At 39.3% G+C, this 22741-nt stretch overlaps 1 protein-coding gene across 2 annotated transcripts in view; it reads right to left on the bottom strand.

Annotated features, from left to right (window-relative positions):
• Positions 1-22741, bottom strand: part of SMYD3 (SET and MYND domain containing 3) — a 333084-nt gene that overhangs the window by 278464 nt on the left and 31879 nt on the right. For both annotated transcript variants that reach the window (XM_083432247.1, XM_083432246.1), the window contains exons 2-5: positions 19071-19134; positions 13863-13970; positions 12422-12479; positions 7811-7947 (exon numbers count right to left, since the gene is read on the bottom strand). In XM_083432247.1, coding sequence (XP_083288373.1) covers positions 7811-7947; positions 12422-12479; positions 13863-13970; positions 19071-19134 — 367 coding nt within the window. The remainder of the gene's footprint in view (positions 1-7810; positions 7948-12421; positions 12480-13862; positions 13971-19070; positions 19135-22741) is intronic.

Here is a 22741-nt window from a genome sequence, read left to right as displayed (position 1 = left end):
TGTTACATTAAAAAAAAAAATGCCAACAATATGTTTAGTGATAAATGTAGCTCAGAAGTACTTTGTGCCCTGTACCAACTAGGTTTCATATATGCTACCTATTGATTTTTGCTGGGAGTGTCCATGATAACTGAGAGATTTGGGTGTATGGGGAGGATCTAGAGAATTTGGGTGTATGGCAGAATTTTAGACTTCAGGTGTTTCTCCAAGTGGCCTGCAAAGCAGCCTCCTTCGCACTGAGCCTCAGCTCAGCTTGGAGCCTGTAGGATCTCTGAGGCAGCCTCCTGACTAACACACCTGTGTGGTTATTCTCAGCCTTTGGATCACTGCCCAAAGTATGTAGTAATTTCGAGGTGACAATGTTATTCCTACACAGGTGGTATAATAGTCTGAGAGTTTATCCATGAGCAGGGCCTACTATTGCTTCTGTTTAATCATAGCATTAGTGGTAAAAGTCTGGCTTTGCTCAGTCATTCTAATAAACAGAAAAAGGTGCACTTTTGAAATCAATGGTTTTGAAAGGTTCAGTGTTGATTCAAAATGGCATCCAGTTGTATCCAAACATGGACAAAATCCTGCTCCTTGGTTTCAGGAACCAACATGCAAATTCTGGTTCAGATATCTTACATCTTGGTTAAAATCAATGCAGGTTCAATCCACCATCGTAATTCCAAATTATGTCCAATTGTATCGTGGCACTCAGACCTGGACATAGTACTCCAGGTGTGGTCTGACCAAGGCAGAATAGTGTGGTATTATTACTTTCTTTGATGGGGACAGTATACCTCTGCTGATGCAGCCTAGCATTAGCTTTATTATTATTATTATCCTTATTATTAAACCAAACAATAACAACAATTTAGTCACACTGTTGACTCATGTTAAGCTTGTGGTCTACTAAGACCCCTAGATTCTTTTCACATGCAGTACTGGCAAGCCAAGTGTCTGCCCACCTTATATTTGTGCAGTTGGCTATTCCTGTAGATACTTGTAGAGCTGTGCAGAGGAACACCTTTGCTCAGTACAACCCCCTGCAACAGCCTGGCATAATGGGGGGATTGCTCTGTAAGTCATACCAAGCGTAGACCCGCAAAAATAATGGACTTCACTAACTTAAGTCCGTTGATTTCAATGGGTGTATACTCTGATCATGATTTAATCAGATACAACCCAGAGACTGAAGAAAGCAAATCCTGCAATGGCAATATCTCACACAATCATCAACCAATACAGGGTTGTAGCTCTTGTGAAAACCGCAAAATATATAATTGTATTATCAAGGGAATAACTGCAATGTTCACATAATGCATACTGATATCCATGAAACAGAAGAGTAGGTAGCTGCGAGAGATGCAATGCACAACAAATGAAAAAAAGGAAGCTCTTTTTTGTTGGCACAGCAAATTGATAAATGGGAAGGGACCTTGAGCCCAGAAGTGAGTACTAATTCCATGCAAACTTCCATCTGTTTTCCTAAGCCTGGTTAAACAAGTTTTAGCTAACTCTTTATAGCTCATCTCTGTAAGTCTGCAAATTAAAAAAACAACAACAGAACTCTGTGTGCTCGGAATGGTAATGAAAAGAGAGCGGTCTTAAGATAATTAAGTCATTTTAAACTGTTGCTAAATGGAAATTTGATTGCATCTTTTATTAATTATTACAAGTTGACATTTTAAATAAAGATAAAAGCCTTTCAGAATATTGTGGACATTACAGGAGCTAAATAAGACAGAAGGGAACTGATTGCGATCTCTTTTTGCCTGGCTTATACTGACACAGGAATATCTAAGCTACTATTTGCATAATGCATGGTTGCTACCACAGGTTTCTATGCATCACCGGTAACAATACTGAAAGCAATGGCCTAGATGTCTGTCAGTTCTTGCTTCAAGGAGAGCTTGACAAATACTTCTTGATGGACAGTTGACTCCTACCAGGACATTCTAACTATCTATAGATGTATGTCATGAACTAGAGACTGCTACGGACGACCCCACATGCTCGTAACTCCCTAAAACATTCTGATGTGAAGTTTTAATATATCTCAAGTGAATCTTGGCCAGCTGGTCTTCTCTCCAAAACCCATAACTAATAACAGCCACCAACCTATTTGGATTGGGAAGGAAGGGGTTCCCTGTGGATCCATAAACAAATTGAGCCTGTGCAGCTTGGTTATGTGACCTGGCAACCTGGCATGTTGTTGTTGTTGTTGTTTAGTCGTTTAGTCGTGTCCGACTCTTCATGACCCCATGGACCAGAGCACGCCAGGCACTCCTGTCTTCCACTGCCTCCCGCAGTTGGTCAAACTCATGCTGTTAGCTTCGAGAATACTATCCAACCATCTCGTCCTCTGTCGTCCCCTTCTTGTGCCCTCCATCTTTCCCAACATCAGGGTCTTTTCCAGGGAGTCTTCTCTTCTCATGAGGTGGCCAAAGTATTGGAGCCTCAGCTTCAGGATCAGTCCTTCTAGTGAACACTCAGGGCTGATTTCCTTAAGAATGGAAAGGTTTGATCTTCTTGCAGTCCATGGCATAGAGCACAATTTTAAAGGCTTGTTTTCCCTCTGCCACACTAAGCAGAGCAGCAGCAGTCCTCTGATGAATAGGACTTACTTACACCAACTTACACCAGCTTGATTTATGCCAGCTTTATGTGCCTAAGATTACTCCCTAAGAGCTCCCACATGCCAGCTGACTTACTTCAGCTACTAATTCCATAGTCCAATATCTAAAATCGTAAACTATGAATGCAGAGGCTCATAGGCTTATATTTTTAAAAATGTCTAGAAATCATACAGAATGTCTGCCATCAATTGGCCAATTCCAATCAAACCTTCGGCGACATCTCATAACTTTGGGAAATAGTGGGAAACTAACATCCGCATCACAATCCAGATACACACATTCACAGACACAATGGTTGAAGCACTGACTTGGGACAGATCCACTCCACTTGGAAGACTCCACTCACATATAACATTTCAGATGGTAAAATCATCACATGTTGGAACACAGTGATTTCTATGGGGTTGCATCCATACCACTAACACTCACATAGCTCCATGTAGGTGATGTCATGTAATATCATGTTTAAAGAATTGGACTGTACATACCTGGTTTAAGCACAATTTACTGTCATGTTGAAACTCTACAGCAAACATGCATTGTTGCCTATAGAAATAATACGGTACAAAGCCCACAGACTGGAGGGTGAGCATTATCTTAATGATATATAAGAACAAATTGGATCCTAGTCATTATCACCCAAAAAGCCTGGAAGATATCGGGTCAAAATTAGGTACATGATTAGAAGAAGGGGTATCATCTTGTGGGAAAATAGATCAATGCTTTGTTCTTAATTACTGGCTTAGCAAATATGCTAAAAGACTACTTTGTGGCATTTGTCTACCTTACAGCAGCCTTCAATAGGATCAATCATGATAAATTGGTTGTGGAGCACAAGTATCAATTGACATTGATTTACTTTAAGGCCATCTGAAATAATTCCTACAACTAAACGTGTGAGACTAGTCAGTTTCTTAACCCCTTTTTATTTCATTTGCACATGAATGATTTGGTTCTTGAATTACATCCATCTTTTAGTACAATTACTGGAGACTGATCATCAGGGATGGGCAAATCTGTCAATTTTGGTTTCTAATTCATCCAAATCTTAATATTTTCAAATCAATTTGCAATTTTAAAAAGTCATCATGAAAATTCATCAGCATTTGTGTGACTATACGTGTTTGTATGCAAATGTGCCTAATACAGACATTTCCCTTAGTGCAATGCATTTTTATATGTTATTTTCACTAATAAATGCATTTTTATGTACACTTTACCCAAATGTGTGCATTTTAGTACACATTACTCGGCTGGAGAACTGCATTGCAATTTTTTTGAGAAGAGTGAATTATGGCAGCTGTATTTCAGTTCACGTATTCTTTCTTAGTGAAGTTTGCCTTTAAATGTGAACTGAATCACTGATGATACAGCCCTATCACTAACTTCTGGCTATGTATCAGAACTTCCCCTCAACCCACCAGAGAAGATTTTTGGGGGGGCGGGGGGCTATGCGCAGAGGTCAGGGAGGGGAATTCCTGCGTGCAAACAAAAATTGTTGTGCTGACCACCTATTCTTAATAAGGCTTTATTACTGTGGCCTGAAATCAGTTTATTTCTGAGCTCTGTGATGACCTTGTTGTTTTAACAATAAAACTGAGCTAGACTTGTAATAATTTAGGCTGTGGATAACAAGGGCACAAAGAAAAGAGAAGAAAGTACTATTAACTCATGCTTGGTAAAGGTGAAAGCCCCAAGAAGCAACTTAGTGCTTGTGTTTTGGTTTTTTGTGTTTAATTGTGTGTAGTGTATGTTAATTAATAATAAAGATGATTTTAAAAAGATTGCATATTCGTATTCTGTTTTGCTTTTCCATTTAATCATTCTGTTTTATTTCACCTGCATACACTGCTCCTTGTATTTTCCCTTCCACAACATTCATTTGTGTACAATGTGCCTTTGCTTTCTCTTTGATATTCATAAACTGAAATGTATTCACTGACCTTCTGTAGATGTGTTTCAAATATATTTTCCAAAACTGATTTTAGCCTCTGGTCATATCTGATCAAAACTCTCTTGAGCACAGGGGCAAATTAAGGAGCCAATTTTTACTTTTTTTAAGCTAGTTTCATTAGAATCTCTTTCTAGAAAATGTCAGGAATTAGTCACCTCAGTGAAGGTCTGCTTGTTTTTCTATTTTGACTTCTTGTCTCTTCCTTCTTGTTCTTGAAGTAACAGCATCAAACAGATTATGACTGACCTTCAACTGTAGCTTTCTACAATTTCTGATTGATCAGAAAGGAAAAGATGGAGGCTAGGCTTACAGCAAGCATCCAGTGAACTTGAAAAGAATGTGTTGCAAAGTCAGAAAAACAATATTACAACAGGATATCACAGACAGGTAGTACTACTTTCATAAAAAATCATGAGTCCATCTAGCACCATGTAAAACTCACAACACGTCTTTGAAATGCTACATGGGATTTCACTTCTCTCACAGAAAGTCTTCCTTGTTTTTGTTCATTCAAAAGTTAATAAATTGCTCTCTATGACATAATGAGCCTTAAACCTCCATGTCATTCATATAAAAGAAGAAGGTCAGTATATTAAACATAGTATAGTGAATACACAATACTGCAACAGCCTAAGTCTTCTTAACAGGACTGATGGTTCCTGTAAGCTTGACTTCTGTAACAAAGATTTCTTTTCCTTTGCTTGCAACCAACTAAATTCTGCTTTTACAAGCTGAAAATAAAAGGAAGAAAAGAGCAGGAAAACCCAGTTGCCATCGCTTTTGCCATCACTCAGAAAAAGATGTCTCCATAGGCCTCTCCCTGGTCACTCCCAAGCTATTCCCCTTAAATGAACGGCATACAAGTTACAACACAAGAACAGCAAAATTAAAAATTCAAATAGTGGACACTGGATGCATAAATGAGGAAAAAAATGGCAGGAAATTGATTAAAAGTAATTTTGCGAAGTATAGTAAGACCTGCACACTTGCACACTTCTTTTGAAAAGACTATCTTCATTGCATTTAGTTTTGCAGCAAAGTGTAAAAATGAGATTCATTAAGGTTGACTTCCATAGCTACACACAAATCATTTTTATCAGCATATTATACTTAATAAAATTATATCAACTCAGTGTTTAAAACCTGGAAAATAGTTAAAACACAACAGATGCAGCTCAACAAGTGGCAACCGAGACACAGCAAATTAGAGTCAAACCTTGATTCCCAAACAGCTCAGTTGCAAAACAAATCGGCTGCCGAACGCCTCAAACCCGGAAGTAAGTGTTCCAGTTTGCAAACGTTTTTCGGAAGCCAAACACCCGATGCAGCTTCCGCTTGAGTGCAGGAAGCTCCTGCAGCCAATCAGAAGCCGTGCCTTGGTTTTCGAATGGTTTCGGGAGTCGAAGAGACTCCCAGAACAGATTAAGTTCAAGAGCCAAGGTACCACTGTATATATAAAAGCTGTTTCCATCTTTCTTTTACACCCAGAAATTGAATCGAGGGTGGGGCTATGCAAATAGTTAGCACAGTTCTCAGTGGATCCCACTGAGTTCTAAAGTACACAGTAAACTGTAAGGTAGGAAATGGGGTTGGAGGGGAAAACTGACCATTTGTCACTAGGAGCAGTTTAAGCCAAACTCTAAAGGAACACCCCTCTTTACATTTTCTCATTCATTCCAATGGGGAATAGTAAAGTGATATACTTGGGCATAATGTTTCACCCATACACTGCACCCCACAAAACAATGCCCCTGAAATACATAGGCCCTTCTTCCACATATATATCTCCTGCTATAATGACGGGGGGGGGGGGGAGAGACTGTTTCATCTGACAAGCTGAAATGCTTGCACTGACGGTACATGGAACATAGCGGAATGTTGAATTCCTCCCACAATTTTGGTGGATGAAATATGACTCACACCGCATTCCATCAGTTTTATTATGATTATGTAACTACTAAATCCCAGGACATTAATATTTCAGGATTAAATAATACGTATCTACTTTGCACTCTCAAATAAAGACTGCAATTTATAGACTGAAAAAACAAGAAGCCAGGAATATGTAATAGCAGTGTTACTAAACTCTGAGCCATCACTGAAACAGTTAGAATTTTCTTAAAACACTGAAAAAAATTCTAATAAATTAGATGGCAGTGTTCCTACTTATTTCGACTTATCAGTTGTAAAATAATGAGAATTATAAAATTAGCAGTAGTTTGAGAATTTGTTAGTAAAAGTTACTCTTTAAAAAAACTCATTAAAAGATTAACCAATTGCCCATTTTAGAGCATACTGTCAATTTTGATTTGAATATATCCAGTAACCAGATATAAATAGATACTCTGAAATACGGTAGCTGCTCATCGCTTCCCAGGGGGGCTACAGTTGTGGACCCTCGTGCTCCTGCTTCAGTTTCCGCTGCCTGGCCACATGCGCTTCCCAACAGCTGTGGGAAATTCCCCACGGGCCAGATCTCAGGAAATTTCCCGCCAAAGAAGGGCTATTCAAAAAGGCTAATCAGTAATGCTTTAAGAGGCCAACCACACCAGAAAACTTCTGCAGCACAGTCGGCCTGAAGAACGAAAAATGAATGGCTATTATAAAAAAGATCCCGAAACTATTCTTGGAAGCCATCTCTTCAACTAAGGCCAAAAGTGGGCAACAGCAAGGATAGTAGTGTTTGCCTATAATAAATATAAGTGTCAGATGGTTTATCAAGGGGGGGAATGGCCAGACGTAGCTAATTCTGGAATTCACCGATATATTGTGGAACATATCATCATATATCAACATGAGAAAAAACACAAAATATAAATGTATCTGTCAAACAGATTTTATTTGGCAGAAATATACAGGTTTCAAAAGAAAAATGCGAAGCATGAACCATAAGATCATTTTTCCAGAAAGCAACACCTTATGGTGGATAGAATTTGTCTCTAATCGTTCCAAGTCATTTTTCAATATCAGCATTTTATGCTATCATCGTTCTCATTTTTAATATGCCCATTCTTTGCTGCTTAAATTAAAAACAAAGAATTCAATTATATATATATATATATAAAGTAAATGATACTGCTCCCAGGCACAGAATTTGTTTAATTACCAAAGTGGAACATAACATTTACTGTTCACGCTGACGTATGGCAATATATTACGGTTTTGCATGAAACACAAAAATTAAGGACATGGGAAATGATAGAACTGCCAGGAATCTAGTTTTAACACTTACTTTTGCGAAGGTCTGAAGAATATCTAGAGCAGGTGGCAGCTGAGAAGCTTCTTGGATCTCCACTTTCAGATACAACTGCAGAGTCCTTGCAAGGTGCCCAAGACCATCTTTCATTTCTTCACTTAACTTGTCAAAATCTTTAGAGGAGGCAACATAAAGCAAGGGGTGAACAGAAACTTCCACCAACATCTTCATGTCTGCCCAATGGCAGATTTGCACTCTAGATCAGGGTTTCCCAAACTCAGGTCTCAAGCTGTTTTTGGACTACAACTCCCATCATCCCTAGCTAGCAGGACCAGTGGTCAGAAATGATGGGAATTATAATCCAAAAACAGCTCAAGACCCAAGTTTGGGAAACCATGGTCTATATATTTCAAACCCCAAAGATACAAAATGTGAGGCATGTACCATTTTATTTGTTGATTGCTACCTCTCACCATCAGGTAGTTGTTGCTAAACTCTGCAAATGTGTGAATGATAGCTCAAAAGCTTGGAACTAAAAGATGTCCGAAGATTTGTAAAATAGCAAAGCAGGTGGCTGGATTATCTGTTTTGTGTCACCCTGAAGCAGAAGAAGAGGACTTGGGTTGATTTCATTCTTCAAATCAGTCCTCAGAAAATACTACAGTGGTGCCCCGCAAGACGAATGCCTCGCAAGACGGAAAACCCGCAAGATGAAAGGGTTTTCCGTTTGCAGAGGTGCTTCGCAAGACGAATTCCCCTATGGGTTTGCTTCGCAAGACGAAAATTGACGAAAATTTTCGGGGGGTTTTTTTTACTCCAAAACCCCTTTTTCAAAACCGCTAATCCCCCAAGCCTTAAAAAGCCGTTTTTAGCCCTTAAAATGTCAATAGCGCTAATAGCGCTACTCCGTCAATGGGCTTGCTTCGCAAGACGAAAAAACCGCAAGACGAAAAGACTTGCGGAACGGATTCTTTTCGTCTTGTGAGGCACCACTGTATTTAAAACTACCTGTTTATAATACACAATGGGGATAACACCTTAGAAGAGCTTAACAAAATTATGGAAGGCTGGAATTCAAAGCCTATAAAAATGCACGTTAATGTAATAAGAATGTATTGGATGTTTATCTCTAAATATGACAGGTAATATGGCGAGTATTAACAGAGAAACCATGGGGTGGATCCAGAGAAAAGCCCAAAGGATGGAACTAGTGGAAGTCCACTCTTCCCTTTAGGAACCTTTTCACCCATCAGCCAAAAACCTTTCACTGATGGTTAGGAGGTCACTGTGATGCAGGGGGCTGAGGTGAAAGCGGGGGTTTCAAAAACTCAGACAGAGACACCTTCAATGAGCAGGAGCCCCACTAGGAAAAATTATCTGCCCAATTTGGGGGTATTCTCCCCTCTCCCCGCCCCCACATCCCCAAGCCCACTGTATTGAGGAATGACCCCCACCCCTAGACTGGCTGCCAGGGAAGTCAGGGCAGGAATCCAACTTCTACTAGCCCCTTTGGCAGGCTTCTCTCTTGACCCAACCCCGTAAAAAATCCCCACTTTGCAAACTGAATCCCTGTAGCAGGAAATGATTTAAAAGAATCTGCAACCTTCTAACCACATCTTAACTGACATGGTCCAAATCAAAAAATATAATATCCATGCATAGTTTATTCATAGTGGTCCACATTTTATTGGAAACCGAGTTATTAGGCCAGGGGGGAAATGAAAGCTGATCCGATCAATTATTTACATGTTATGATTTCTGTGGTACCGAATCTGGAAACAAGAAACAAGAAACCAAGTGTCTTTGAGCCAAACTAGATATTACAGTAATTGTACATTAGTCCAAGGATGCTTTTAAAGTCAGAAAAGGCACACAGGGTTTCAAGTGTGAAGGAAACCACTTGGCAATCGAGCATAAACGTCTAGTGAAAAGAATTCTTTGCCTTACTACTGAAAGAAATCTTTGTCATTTAAGGTATAAGAATATGTTTTTTTTCTTCAGCTTCTTTACCACTCACAGCTAATAAAAAAGTAAACTGTAGCTCCTCTCAAATCTTATGAAGAAAGGTGCAGAATTATGTCCACCATTTAAAACACTACGGGGGTGACCGGCCATGGGAAAGGACCAACTAATTTACTTATGTACAGTTATACTAACTAATAACAGAGCTCCAGAATTGCTTCCAGATCTAATGACACAGAAAAATTAACACTGTGCGTGATCCTGCACACATTATGTTTGCGCCTTGTATATCCCCATTCAGCTCTCTCCCCACTGTTTGGTGCAAGTTACTCATGCACTGGCACTGATCAGAGGGGAAGGCTGGATGTGGATGGGGAGAACGCCACAGACCTCCTGTTCCTCCTAACCAGCGGGATAGAGCTCTCTTGAGTGTAAGGAATCTCAAGAGTGCTGCATTTAAATGGAGTGGGTCCACAATTTCCTAAGATCAGCCACCCTGGAGTATTACGCAAAAGGGATCCAAAATATCCAGAGGCACTGGTGTTGTAGGCTGCTTTGTAAAAAGGTTAGCAAGGAAGGTTTCCAGTTCCCCCACTTCACTGTCTATAGAAGGGGGAAGCCTTAAGAAAGTACATTGAACTATACACCCCCTAGGGAAATGTAGTGCTACTATACTTGTGTGCTCATATTACAGCTTTCCCCTGGAAGTGGCCCCATGGTCCTCTTTCCTTCCGTTTTTACATTTTAAGAACAGGATATTATATCTTTTTAAAGAACCTATTCAGCCCAAAGGAGCACAATGCACATTGCAGAATTTATTGATTTATTTCAGAGACAGGCAGACAGTATTAACTTCACCCATCGCTGAAGTAAACCACCTCTGGGATGGAGAGTAGAAACCATTTAAGAATGCAATGTGGGGGACATTTCAGTTCAGGACAGATGCAAACAAGAATAATATATCCGTCCAAAACTTTGGGGAGAATTTAGAGAATCAAAAAACAGAGGGCAATTATCCAGACTGGAATCTGGCCAAGATGTCAGAATTAAACATTGTCTGAGAAAAACTGTCCCAGAAGAGTTTTCACAGCAAGTGATCAGGAGCTAACTTTCCCATCTCACGCTGAAGACAAAGGAAGTAAAAAGTGAAATGATATCGAGTAAACAAATTGTTTTAATTTTCTGGGGTTTAGAAAATTTAAATTGTTCCATTTCCGGGAAGATGAAACGCTGGAAGAAGTATGGCTATGAATAGTGTATGCAGCCCCTTTTTTCACGTGTTATACTAAAAGGACCACTGAGCCCCATTCCCACCATCTGTGCATATGATGGTGAATATTGCGGAAGCAGGATAGAAAGAAGAAGAAAACTTGCTTTTAAATAAAACGGACATTTCTAGGCAGATGCAGGAAAAAATTAAATGATTTAAATGCCACATGTGAATACTACCTTTGTGGTGCAATTTTAAGCATGCTTATTTGGAAATAAATTAAAATCAGGTCAATGATCTTTGGATTGTAATAAGATGTTGCCATGGGGGCTCTTGTAGGCAGAAAGGTAGTAAAAAAAAAACCTACTACTATCGTTAATACTAATAGTAATACAGTGGTACCTTGGGTTCTTGAATGGCTTAGTAGTCGAACAACTTGGAACCTGAATGCTGCAAACCCGGAAGTAAGTCTTCCAGTTTGCAAACCTTTATAGGAAGCAGAACATGCTCCGTTTTGAGTGTTACGCTTCAGATTTGAGTGTCACGCTTCTGTTCTGAGAGCTACGCTGAGATCTGTCTGTTTTTGCTATTTATTTTGTGGTTTTGTTTCAGGCTTTTTTTTTTCATTTTTGTGACTGTGTGGAACCCTGTTCAGCTATTGATTGATTGACTGTGTGACTGCACAAATGGATCAAAGCTGCAAAGTACAGTACATTGTTTATTGCTTTCATTTTATGGATCAATGGTCTCGTTAGATAGTAAAATTCATGTTAAATTGCTGTTTTATGGGTTGTTTTTAAAAGTCTGGAACGGATTAATCCATTGTGCATTACTTTCTATGGGAAAGCATGCCTTCGTTAGGAACGCTTTGGTTTTGGAACGGACTTCTGGAACGGATTAAATTTGAGAACCAAGGTATCACTTTAATAATGAGTACTGATTATATATTCCTAAAAATCCTTCATCAGCCCATCATTCAACAGTGGCTGAAAGTAGTATAGGGCATCCTCAAGAAGGTGATGGAACAAACTACCAAGAAGCTCGCAAAATATTAGAGTAATCTACGTATGAGCATAAGAGCCTGGATCAGGCCAAAGGCACAACTAGTCCATCACCCTGTTCTCACAAAGGACAATCAGATGCCAATGGCAGTGTGAATAAATGGATTCCAATACAGAAGAGCTGCTTATCCACAATGCCAGAAACATTTGTTCTTTGATTTCCAATTGTCTGTATTTTTCTTCTAGACCACTTCTGAAGTTAAATCCAAAAGCACTGTACAACCCAAAAATGAAAACATATTAGTTAGCATAAAAAACCATAAACACAAACTCAAAAAACAATCCTTCTAGCTCTTCTCTCAGGTGTTACTTAGTCGAGTCAAGATTTAAGTTCCAAGAGGAAATTAAATTTCAGGATGCCAAACAGTAAACATGGGAAGCATTTACAAAAAAGTAGGGCTAACGTCCACTTACTTGACTGAAGATCAGAAAGAGAGTAGAGCTCTTCAGATGGACATGTTGATTGTCTTAACTGGTGAGCATAATAATAATAATGAATTAAAAGGATGGCAGACTAAATCATTAACTCAATTTTTAATCATTCTTTTAATACTTTATGTATAGCACTAAAAGAGCAATCAATAGCATTAATCCATTCTTGTTCATGTTTGTGAAAACATTAGTAGCATTTTGTTGTAAGTTACAACTCATTTATTCTTATTCTCTTGATTTTCACACCTTGCTTTGCAGAATACATTTCACCCATATGTTCCACTGAGTTCCACACTGAGTGGAACTGAGCTCCACACTGAGTCAAGCACAGCTGAGGTGGCTGTTACAAACCTTTTTGAATTCATTCACTGAAACAAGGTATTTATTTTACTGATATGCAACATTTGTGAACATGTGCAAAAGAAGCTCCCTTGAAACTGATGTCAGACGATGAGCCTCCCATAGCTCCCTGAGCTGTGAAAATTTTGAAACTACCTATGAGTAAACATACAACTTCTGGATTTGTCTAAGATCAAGCTAAGGACTAAACTCTGAAGCCAGCACTAAGTACACAAATTCCAGCAATTATAACCTTTACAGCAAGTTTGATTCAGTCAGGACTTCAATGCTGCTTACTCATATTACTATTCTGGTGCAACTTGCTTGCATTTTATGACATGTATTACTTATGAATTTATTCTTCTGAAGTATAGTCTGTCCTTCTGCTTCTGCATTTCCATCCCAGTGCCTAAGGATACATTTGTAATAAATACAAAAGCGGTTCACACAAATGTGACCGTTTTCTGCCTTTTTGCATGCATGTATCTTAAAAGTCGAGTAAGTGATGGCACCATAGTTTCATCCCTGCTGCCAATTGCAGAGGATAATGCAACATGAGCAGAAGCTACCTACATCCACGTAGGCAGTCAATTCAAGAAGTTCCACTCGAGGTCATTAATATGCCAGGCTCTCACTGGCAGGGAAGGAAATTTGCTTCGGCAAGGAGCACAGGGAAACTTGGGCGGCCAGTTCTTATTCTAGCCTCTCCCCAACAAGAGCTATTATGAAGCTGTTAAGTTGTGGGTGAATATATCAGACGACACAGCGATTCTTCAAACAGCTCTTCTTTATTCAGAGGCCAGAACAGAACTAAACTGAAGGGTTCAGCCAGCCTGCTTATATAGAGCTCCACTAGAACGCAACAGTAACCATTTTCTGTAACTATCCAATCACTGAACGTCATTTTCGATCCCTTATTTGCATATGTGGACCTGAACTATCTACAGTATCCCCCTGCTGGCCCAGGGTGAGAACTTCAGTACATAACAGAAGCAATAACAACTCTGTGAAATATAGGCCTCCTCAGCCACAGTCAGGGCAGACACCTTTTCAAGGATCAATCACAGGTAGAAAGTTCACTTACTAGTTTGAAAATGATCCTGCCAACAAGCCTCACTGAGTCTGGGGGGAAGTTAGGCTCAATGCTCTTAATACACTTGCATTCCCGTTTGTGGTCCTGCCAGGCTTCTTTCTACAAGTTGCGATAAAACAGAAGTTATTTTGCCGGTAAACTTTTCAGATATTGAAATATAATAAATATGAATTATTACTGCAAGAGACCAGTGCACAGATAAAAAAAGTGATTTTGCGCAAGCATAAGAATATTTGGATCCAAGCCACTGATTTTAGTTGGACATATGGTTTTTGCAAGAAATGCTGTTGAAACACTCGGTCTATTTTTACAGTAAGGTATTAATTGTTATTAGAACTACCAACCATTTAAATGTTTTAGCTGATCAACCATCTGTCTTTTATATCTAAATAATTTTGCATATTACCCAAACCTCAGTATAAGTGACTTTGTAGGATTTTGGAGACATATTAGAATTTAAGCAAAATTCTACCACTGTGTATTAAATGAAAATATTTTCCCTATTTCTGTAATATAAAAAGTGGCCTTCCATTTTAAGCTCTCTGCCAAAATTTCACCCCACTGACTAATTAACTGAAACTATGTGCGCAGAAAAAAACACAACCCACATACAGTACTAACAACTTCCCTATATAATTGTTACATTTCTTCTTTCAACTGTTTTATAGACCACACTAAGCTACTCTGCCAGGATACTGGGACCTACCAACACATGTGCTGAAACTGCACCTAGATAAAGGAATTCTGGACAAAAGTATTTTCTGAGATCTCACTCATAACCAGGCAAACAATTCATCCCCTCCCCTTGTTTGACTCTCTTGAATTTGTAAATTTGGGTCAAGATCTGAATAACAAGGAACTAATCTCACATCTTTCAACTGCAGCCTAGGCCAGAACTGCCAAGTTTGGGAAGACCTTTGATTTCAATAATCTGAACTATTAGACTATGTCAAGACTTGGTAAATCAGCATTATTAAAAAAAAATCTCACATTAGCTAAAAATTTCCAGGTGCCAAAGTGCTCAAAATTGTTTCTTCACCCTTTGATTTAATTTTATTTCATATACAAACTGGAGTGTTATATCCCACAGGTCTATGTAAATGTCTGAATTTAGTTTATTGATACTTTTATCTTTTCAAAAATAGAAATTTGTAATTGTTTTGATTTAGAGACCTTGTAATCATAAACTATACCTCCTTTCCCCATATTTCCTTATCAGCAATTGTAACAACTTATTATTTTTAAACAATTTTTTCTTGCATTATCCCCCCCCCCCCGCAACCTGTCTGTTTTTATAATAAATAAATGAAAAAACTACAAACAAACTGGCCGATATTAACTATGATTAGCTTCCAACAAGCAAATTTCAAACCATGGTGTGTGAAGCTTGCTTGTTTGAAACGAACTGCTGGTAAAATTAACCACAATTTCAGATCTAGGTGAGACCTGTGAATAATCAATTAATGAAGGAGAAGCTTCCGTACTCCTCTTCCCAGCTGCATGGGAGGGAGGGAAGTGGTAGCTCATAAGCACAGGAGGAGGTTAAGCTTGTTTATGTAAAACTAAACTGTATGCCACGACACAGTGGAGTGTTGTACTCTGTAGGTATGTTGCACAAATGCTCACCGTGCTCCTCCTGGGCCTGGAAAGGGGTTAGTTTAACCTCTGGGTTGCTAGTAAAACTGAATTACTGTGTCGCAAAATGATGCATGTCTTAAAAGTGTGTCACCAACATAAAAGTTTGGAAAGCTCTGGTTCTAGCTGAATCTAGCTGATATGTACCAATACAGTGGTTACGTCGGGTTACAGACGCTTCAGGTTACAGACTCCGCTAACCTGGAAGTAGTACCTCGGGTTACGAACTTTGCTTCAGGATGAGAACAAAAATTGTGCTCCAGTGGCACGGCAGCAGTGGGAGGCCCCATTAGCTAAAGTGGTACCTCAGGTTAAGAACAGTTTCAGGTTAAGAACGGGCCTCCGGAACAAATTAAGTTCTTAACCCAAGATACCACTGTATCATCCAATTTCCTACATTCATAGGTGAGTGTGGATCCCTAAAGTAGACAAAACAGACCATTTAAGCAGAAACGAGGTATTTGGGGGGCATCTAAAATACCTCCTAAAGAGAGTGGGAACCCCAGAACTAGCCTGATGAAGACTGATCACATACATTCAGTGGTCACAGAAAGCTGACTGACTCTTCAGAGGGGTACATAAAACAGGGTAGGAAGGGAATGGATTGTCCTGGAGGCAGGGCTGACTAACTAGAACACTCAAATAGCAGTAGTCAGGCAGGTCCCCCTTATTTTTCTCTAAATCTGATCTCCTATGGAAAAATGAATAGGAACAAATCTCTGCCTTTTGTAAGATGCCGTTCTTTTCAGTGGAGCTTTCTGCTTTGCAGCAACTCTGATCCTGGCCCAATGGAATCAGTAATCCTCTCCTCAGAATATTTATGTTCAGCCTCCAATTTTGACTGTCCCTTGATTTCTACCTCAAAAAGATTTTTCTGGGTTTTCGTTGTTGCTGCTGCTGCTATGCCAGATTTCTGCTTAAGGTTTTGCACAGAGGCTGGCAGGAAGGCAGACAACAGAAGCAAGAGGCATGACATGGGATTAAGGAGTGCCACTACACACAAATCTGCAAGAGCAGCTGAATGGACAAAAAGCATTTCTGTTTCTGGCACATGAAATAGTGGTTTAAAATTATACAGCTCATATTTTAATTTCACCCTTGGTCTCTTTGAACTAGGCCTGCACCAAATGGTCACAATATTTTCAGTGTGAAAAAAGTATTTTTAGAGAAGCCAAAATGGCCCCTAAATCAACCCTCGGTGCACACCTTCCAGAGTTGTTTGTACGTTGTTCACTACCCAATGGGTGAATCCTCGTGTACCATTATTTTTAAGGGGTGGTTTCTTTATTCTGCCAACACAATTCTGGCCACTCTGAGATCATGTAATCAATGTGAAGATGTCGCAACATCTTAAGTCAGAGGAAAGAGTCAGGGTTTCAGGTTCAGTCTGCAACATCTCCAGCTAAAAGTGCTGTTGATATGAAGCTAGAAGCACCCCTGCCAGACTTTACTGGGCTAGATGGACCAAAGGTGTGACTCAGTATAAGGTATATTCCCATACAAGAAATATGTAAAATAACTAAGCAAGTATTGGACATCACCCCAGAATTGGCCCTAATAAACACCTTCTAAGACAACAATGCCCATTTACACCACAAAGAACTCATAACCCACCTACTTTCAGCAGCCAGAAACACCATAACCAGACACTGGAGAGACCTGTCAGGAGTAAGCATGGACCGATGGTACCAAATAGTATGGGAAATAGCCCTACTAGAAAAATTAACCAATAAACTGAAACTGACATGGGGACAAACAGAAGAAGACGCCTTTATGGCTTTATCACATACACAGCCCAACAAGACAATGACAATAATCCACCAACAGCATACAAATCAATATGGCCAACCTGATCCAAAACACCCACCCACCCACCTCACTCACACACGAAAACAAAGATCACCACAGCCAATCACAAACAAACAACCACACCCTAGGCCAACTCCAACCTCTCTCACCACCAAAGAAACACAAATGAACAGCAGAGAACCTGCACGAGCAACGCTGACACCAAACCCTACATACATTAAGCAAAATAGAAACATCGCCACCCCACCCCACCCCCACTCATCTACCCCCCCCTCCACCCCTCCACCCCCTAATGTCTCAACAAATGAAACTGATTTGTAAAAATGTTACATGGAAAAAATACGAGAGACATTACACATACTTCTGTAAAACAAGAAAATCTTTAATAATAATAAAAAGTATAAGGTATATTCGTATAATTCACATACCCAAACAGATTTGACTTCATGATGCTAGGAAGCCATTTCAAAGTGAAGCTGTGCACAGAAGCTTAACCAGGCCATCTCTCAAAAACTGCTGAAAGGGCGGATGGTGCATTTAGCTTACGGTGCAAGTTTTTGTGAAAAGTTCCCACTCTCAACTTGGTTTTACTCCCCCATACAAATGATTGTTTTGGACTTCACTGAAAGTTCACCCTTCTAACTTATCTGCTGCTTCGCATGGACTACAAAGCGAGAGCTATCGGAATATAACTGTAACTCAAAGTATCCAGAAAACAAAGGTTATATGAATCCAGCTTCTTTCACCCTAAATAAACAGTCGTGTCTCTAATCATTAAGACATCATTCTGCATAACGTAGGTGTACTGGCATGTTCCTCCCGAGCCAACTAAAATTGTTCTTTGAAGCCAGCCTTTATCTGACATGCTTTGTTCCTAAAATAAATGCTGGGAAGGAGTTTAAAATATGCTAGAAGTGACACTGAGATGATCAACTGTTTATGCAGCCTTTAAAGGAGCAAGGAGATGAAATATGCAACATCACACAAAATCGTGTGTCTCATTCTTCTAATCTTAGCAGTGCTTTTTAAAGTTAGGAAGACATTAGAATCACATCTTTATGATCACTGCCAATTTGAATCCATTCACATCGTGAATACGGACTGCTTACAAACAGGCATAGCCTTTCCTAGTTTAGGCACTGTCATGGCTGCACCTGCTGCTGCAAAAGAACCCAGTAACCTTGTGTGTATTTTGCATGAACAGTTTAACTTGGCGAAGTCCGGCCAATGTAACATAGTGCTTTACTTCTGGTTGCATTTTTAGGCAGGTGTTTGGTTTGGTTTTTGTTATGGCTAAGTATTATTTAGTTTTTTAGTTACAGTTAATTTGTATACTGCTTCATATTTCAATAGAACTGTCTAAGCAGCTAACAAATCCTAGCAAAAAAGAACCAGAACATAAAAAATGCAAAGCAAATTTCACATTCAAAACCTAAGAATACTATTACTAATATTAATAATTCATTTTTAAGTAACATAATTCAATATATCAGTGTACATAAGTAAATTAACCAAGAACCACAAAACCAAAACAAATACAGAACATAAAAATATATAAAGTTGCATTAAAATGCAACATAATGACACTGTACCATTAAAAAAATTCATTGTGCATGTGCATGTATGTATAATTTTTGCTGGCCATGACAACCAATTTCCTAGATCTTAAGAAGAGTTAATGGGGAAAATATCAAGGCTAAAAGGGTAACATATTTGCATTATTCATTTGCAGCTAATTATCAGAGTAATGATTACCTGGCAACGTACATCACAGTATCTTGCAACTTTGCACTGAGAACACCTAAGCAGTCGATCCTTCCTGTTGCAAAGGAAAAAAAAGGGGGGGTGAAATACTTTGAATATTTAAGACAAATAACTTTCAGGTAAACTTTTAAAAAATATGAAAAGCCTAATGCTAGAGTAGCAGTCCACAGTCCAAGGAGCATTTTTAGGTCAAAAAAATGACCTAGAATATTTACAACTTCTATTTTTGTATGTTCATTGGGCATAAAGTTAATTATTTTAACTCTGTTTGATTATTAAACAATATATTTTCCAGGAGAACAAAAAAGATGGAAAGTCTCAAAATCCAATATTCATGCTCCACTTGAACAATTTACAGCTTTTGCATCCTGTATGTAAATAATTCATAATATTTATAGGGGCTCTTCAAGCAATACCTGTTTGCTGTAAAATGAAATGCTACAATCCGGGTAGAATATATTTTACCTTTTATTGGGTGCAACAGTAAATAAAAGAAATAACCTTTTTATTTTATTGTTCTCTTCTCATACAGTCAACTATGTTTGTGTTAAACTATGTTTAACACAGGAGAAATCCCAAGCTGATTTGCAGTAAACAACACAGTGGGATATGGTTGGCCTTTTGAGGTCAAAAACGTGATATTCCATTGCAAGCTAAAATTCAGTAAATCTTAGTCCATATTTTATCTGCCTTAAGCAAAATTCTTGCTGTGAATCTGTAGGCGCATTGAGTTGCGGCATATATTTGTACTCTGAATTCCCCATCAATATAAAATAGCATTAAAGTTCTGTCTAAATTGTTCCAGGGTCTGTAAGGCACTTGGGAGGGGGGCATACAATCAAAAGATATGGGGAATTTAAACTAGAGGTGTATTTGTATATCGTTATAATGCTTGGTAGAAATGCTTTTTTATATAATTCCTGTTGTTTTCTAAGTAATAAAAACATGTAATTTAGTCCTTCAGTTAGCATGCTCAGCAAAACACCCCAAAAGATAAGTGAAGAAATAAATGACTAAAATATTATCAATTTTTTTAAAAAAAACTTTCCAGTGTGTGGTTTTAACTGTAACACTTTAGGAGGGTTACCAAACTTTTAGTAGATTGATCAGTTAAATCAAAAGTAGCTCCAAACTCATATGGCAGCAGATTTTTTTCTGATTAATTAATTAAGTAATTAAAAGCCACATTCTGTACTGACAATCTGCCAGCTGAGGTCCATGGAGCTGTCAAAGGGCTCATATACAAGGAGAATGCAACAGCAGGTATACCGCAGGAACATCTCAGATATGCCATCAGAACAAAGTTGTTCTGCCTCTGAAGATACACAGCGGGAGACGGGCTGCAGCTGTGGGAAGAAAGCAGGTAGGATGGAGATGTCATATATCCTGTGTCATATACCTTGTGCCCCTTCATCCCACATGCTCTCCAAATGATCTAACTTTACACCAGCCCCTCACATAGTGCAAATAAGGGGAGAAATTTTAAAAGCTGCTTCTGAATCAAAGACTGAGTCACACCCATGTCACCATGACAGAGTATAATATACGGTGTAACAAAGCACCAACACATAGCGCAGCGCCCATATATGAACCCCAGTCAGGGAGCTCATAACTCAGATCACAGGGCACACAAAGCAATGGTGGGAAAATTCAGTTTGTTAACTTGAATAAAATATTGGGGGGGCAGTAAGACCTACCCACATTACTGATCACATGACACCGTGCACGCACAGCAGTTGAATGGCAATGCCCATCAACTTTGGGGGACCCGGCCCCCTCAAATATTTTATTGGGGATCCAAAGATCCCTCAACCCCTAGGAGCTGACTCCCACGGTTCCACTTGGTAAGACGTGGGCTGTGATACAAGCATTGCTGAAGACACAAGGGAATGAATGAATGAATGAATGAAATTTATTACGGTCCCAGACCAGATTCACATTCCGTACTAAGCAAACATACAACACAATAGAATTAAGACACAAGTGAAGTATACTTGTTAAGTTGTGGGTGAACATATCAGATGACACAGCGATTCTTCAAACAGCTCTTGTTTATTCACAGGCCAGAACAGAACAGAACTGAACTGAAGGGTTCAGCCAGCCTGCTTATATAGAGCTCCACTACAACGCAACAGTAACCATTTTCTGTAACTATCCAATCACTGAATGTCACTTTCAATCCCTTATTTGCACATGCGGACCTGAATGAAAACTATCTACAGTATCCCCCTGCTGGCCCAGGGTGAGAACTTCAGTACATAACAATACTTATCTGCTAGGAGCTGGAACAGGCACAATCCACTCTGGACCAATCAGTTTTGTTTGGGTTCAGATTCAAGATGTCCACTCTACTAGTAACTACAGGGCTGGCTCAGTCATGAAGTGGGGTGAAGCAGTTACCTGAGGCAGCGGAAGCGCAAGAGGCAGTGCTCCTGCAGACACTCCACCTGCGCTGCTGCCATGAACAGAGAAGTGAGATCTTGCCAGAACCTGCCAATTCACAGGCGCTGCCATACAACACAGGTAAGAGAAGCTGTGATGGCAGCACGTTCCTGATTTGCCTCAACCATTTTTATTTTTTTGCAAACTGCCAGCTCCCTACAGCATCTGAACAGTGTGACACCTTGCTAATACAGTACATCTCTCTAGCTAATGTGCAGACCCGATACACTTGATGGAAAGAAGATGGGTGCAAGTAATAGTCTGAACTACAGGCTCATTCTCCTCTCCCTCTCCCTACTTTCATCTTTGAGATTCATATCAGTTATTACTCTCACTATAGTAACAGGTGTGAAAATAAGCAGCAGCTGCATTTCACAGACCATTATTCAGGATCAGCACAAAATTCAGCTGTTTTGAAGTAAAAACATACTGATAGATCCAAACTCATAAAACCACAGAATTGTAGAATTGGAAGGGACCACAAGGGTCATCTAATCCAACCCCCTGCAACGCTCTCTGGGGCTCAAACCCATGACCCTGCTATTAAGAGTCTCATGCTGTACCAACTGAGCTATCCCAGCAGCCATATAATATTTCTGAAATAGCTGATATTAATGACCTGTGCAGGATTTATAGATCTTGATTTTCAAAAACGTAAACCCCAAAGTGATGACAATTAGCATATTCATTCAATCTGTTTTTCTTGGCTTTATGCCAATGGCGCCTACACAGAATTCAGTGAAATCCGTTCAGGTTAAAAAGAGGTATTTTGGTTAAACTGGATTGTACATTGGGGTTTATAGATCACTACAGGATTGTTAAAAATGTATTAGCTTAACAGTAAAACTTAAAAAGATAGGTAAGGAGGGACTTTGTAGAGATTTATATAACCGCAGTACAAAACAAGCAGAGAGCAATAACCTTTTTCTCCTCTCACAAGACTAAAACTCAGGGCTACCCAGGACAATGGAATCAGAACAGACACAAGAAGCAACTTCTTAACAGAAAGCAAAACTGAGGAAATTCACTGACACAGTATGTGGAGATGGCCAATAACGTAAGAAGGCTCTAAAAGAGAGTAAGAGAAACTCACGGAACAAAGATCTATTAATGTCTGTCATGGTGGATATATCTAACCTCCATGTTCAGGGAGAGAATGCCACTCAACACCAGCTGCTAGGAAACAAAAACGAAGAGGGTTGATGCTTTCAAGGCTTGTT

This window comes from Podarcis tiliguerta, assembly GCF_965153285.1.
Source record: "Podarcis tiliguerta genome assembly, chromosome: 3".
NCBI lineage: Eukaryota > Metazoa > Chordata > Lepidosauria > Squamata > Lacertidae > Podarcis > Podarcis tiliguerta.
Note: the sequence above shows the minus strand (reverse complement) of the source record. Positions and strands in the feature narration are given on the sequence as shown.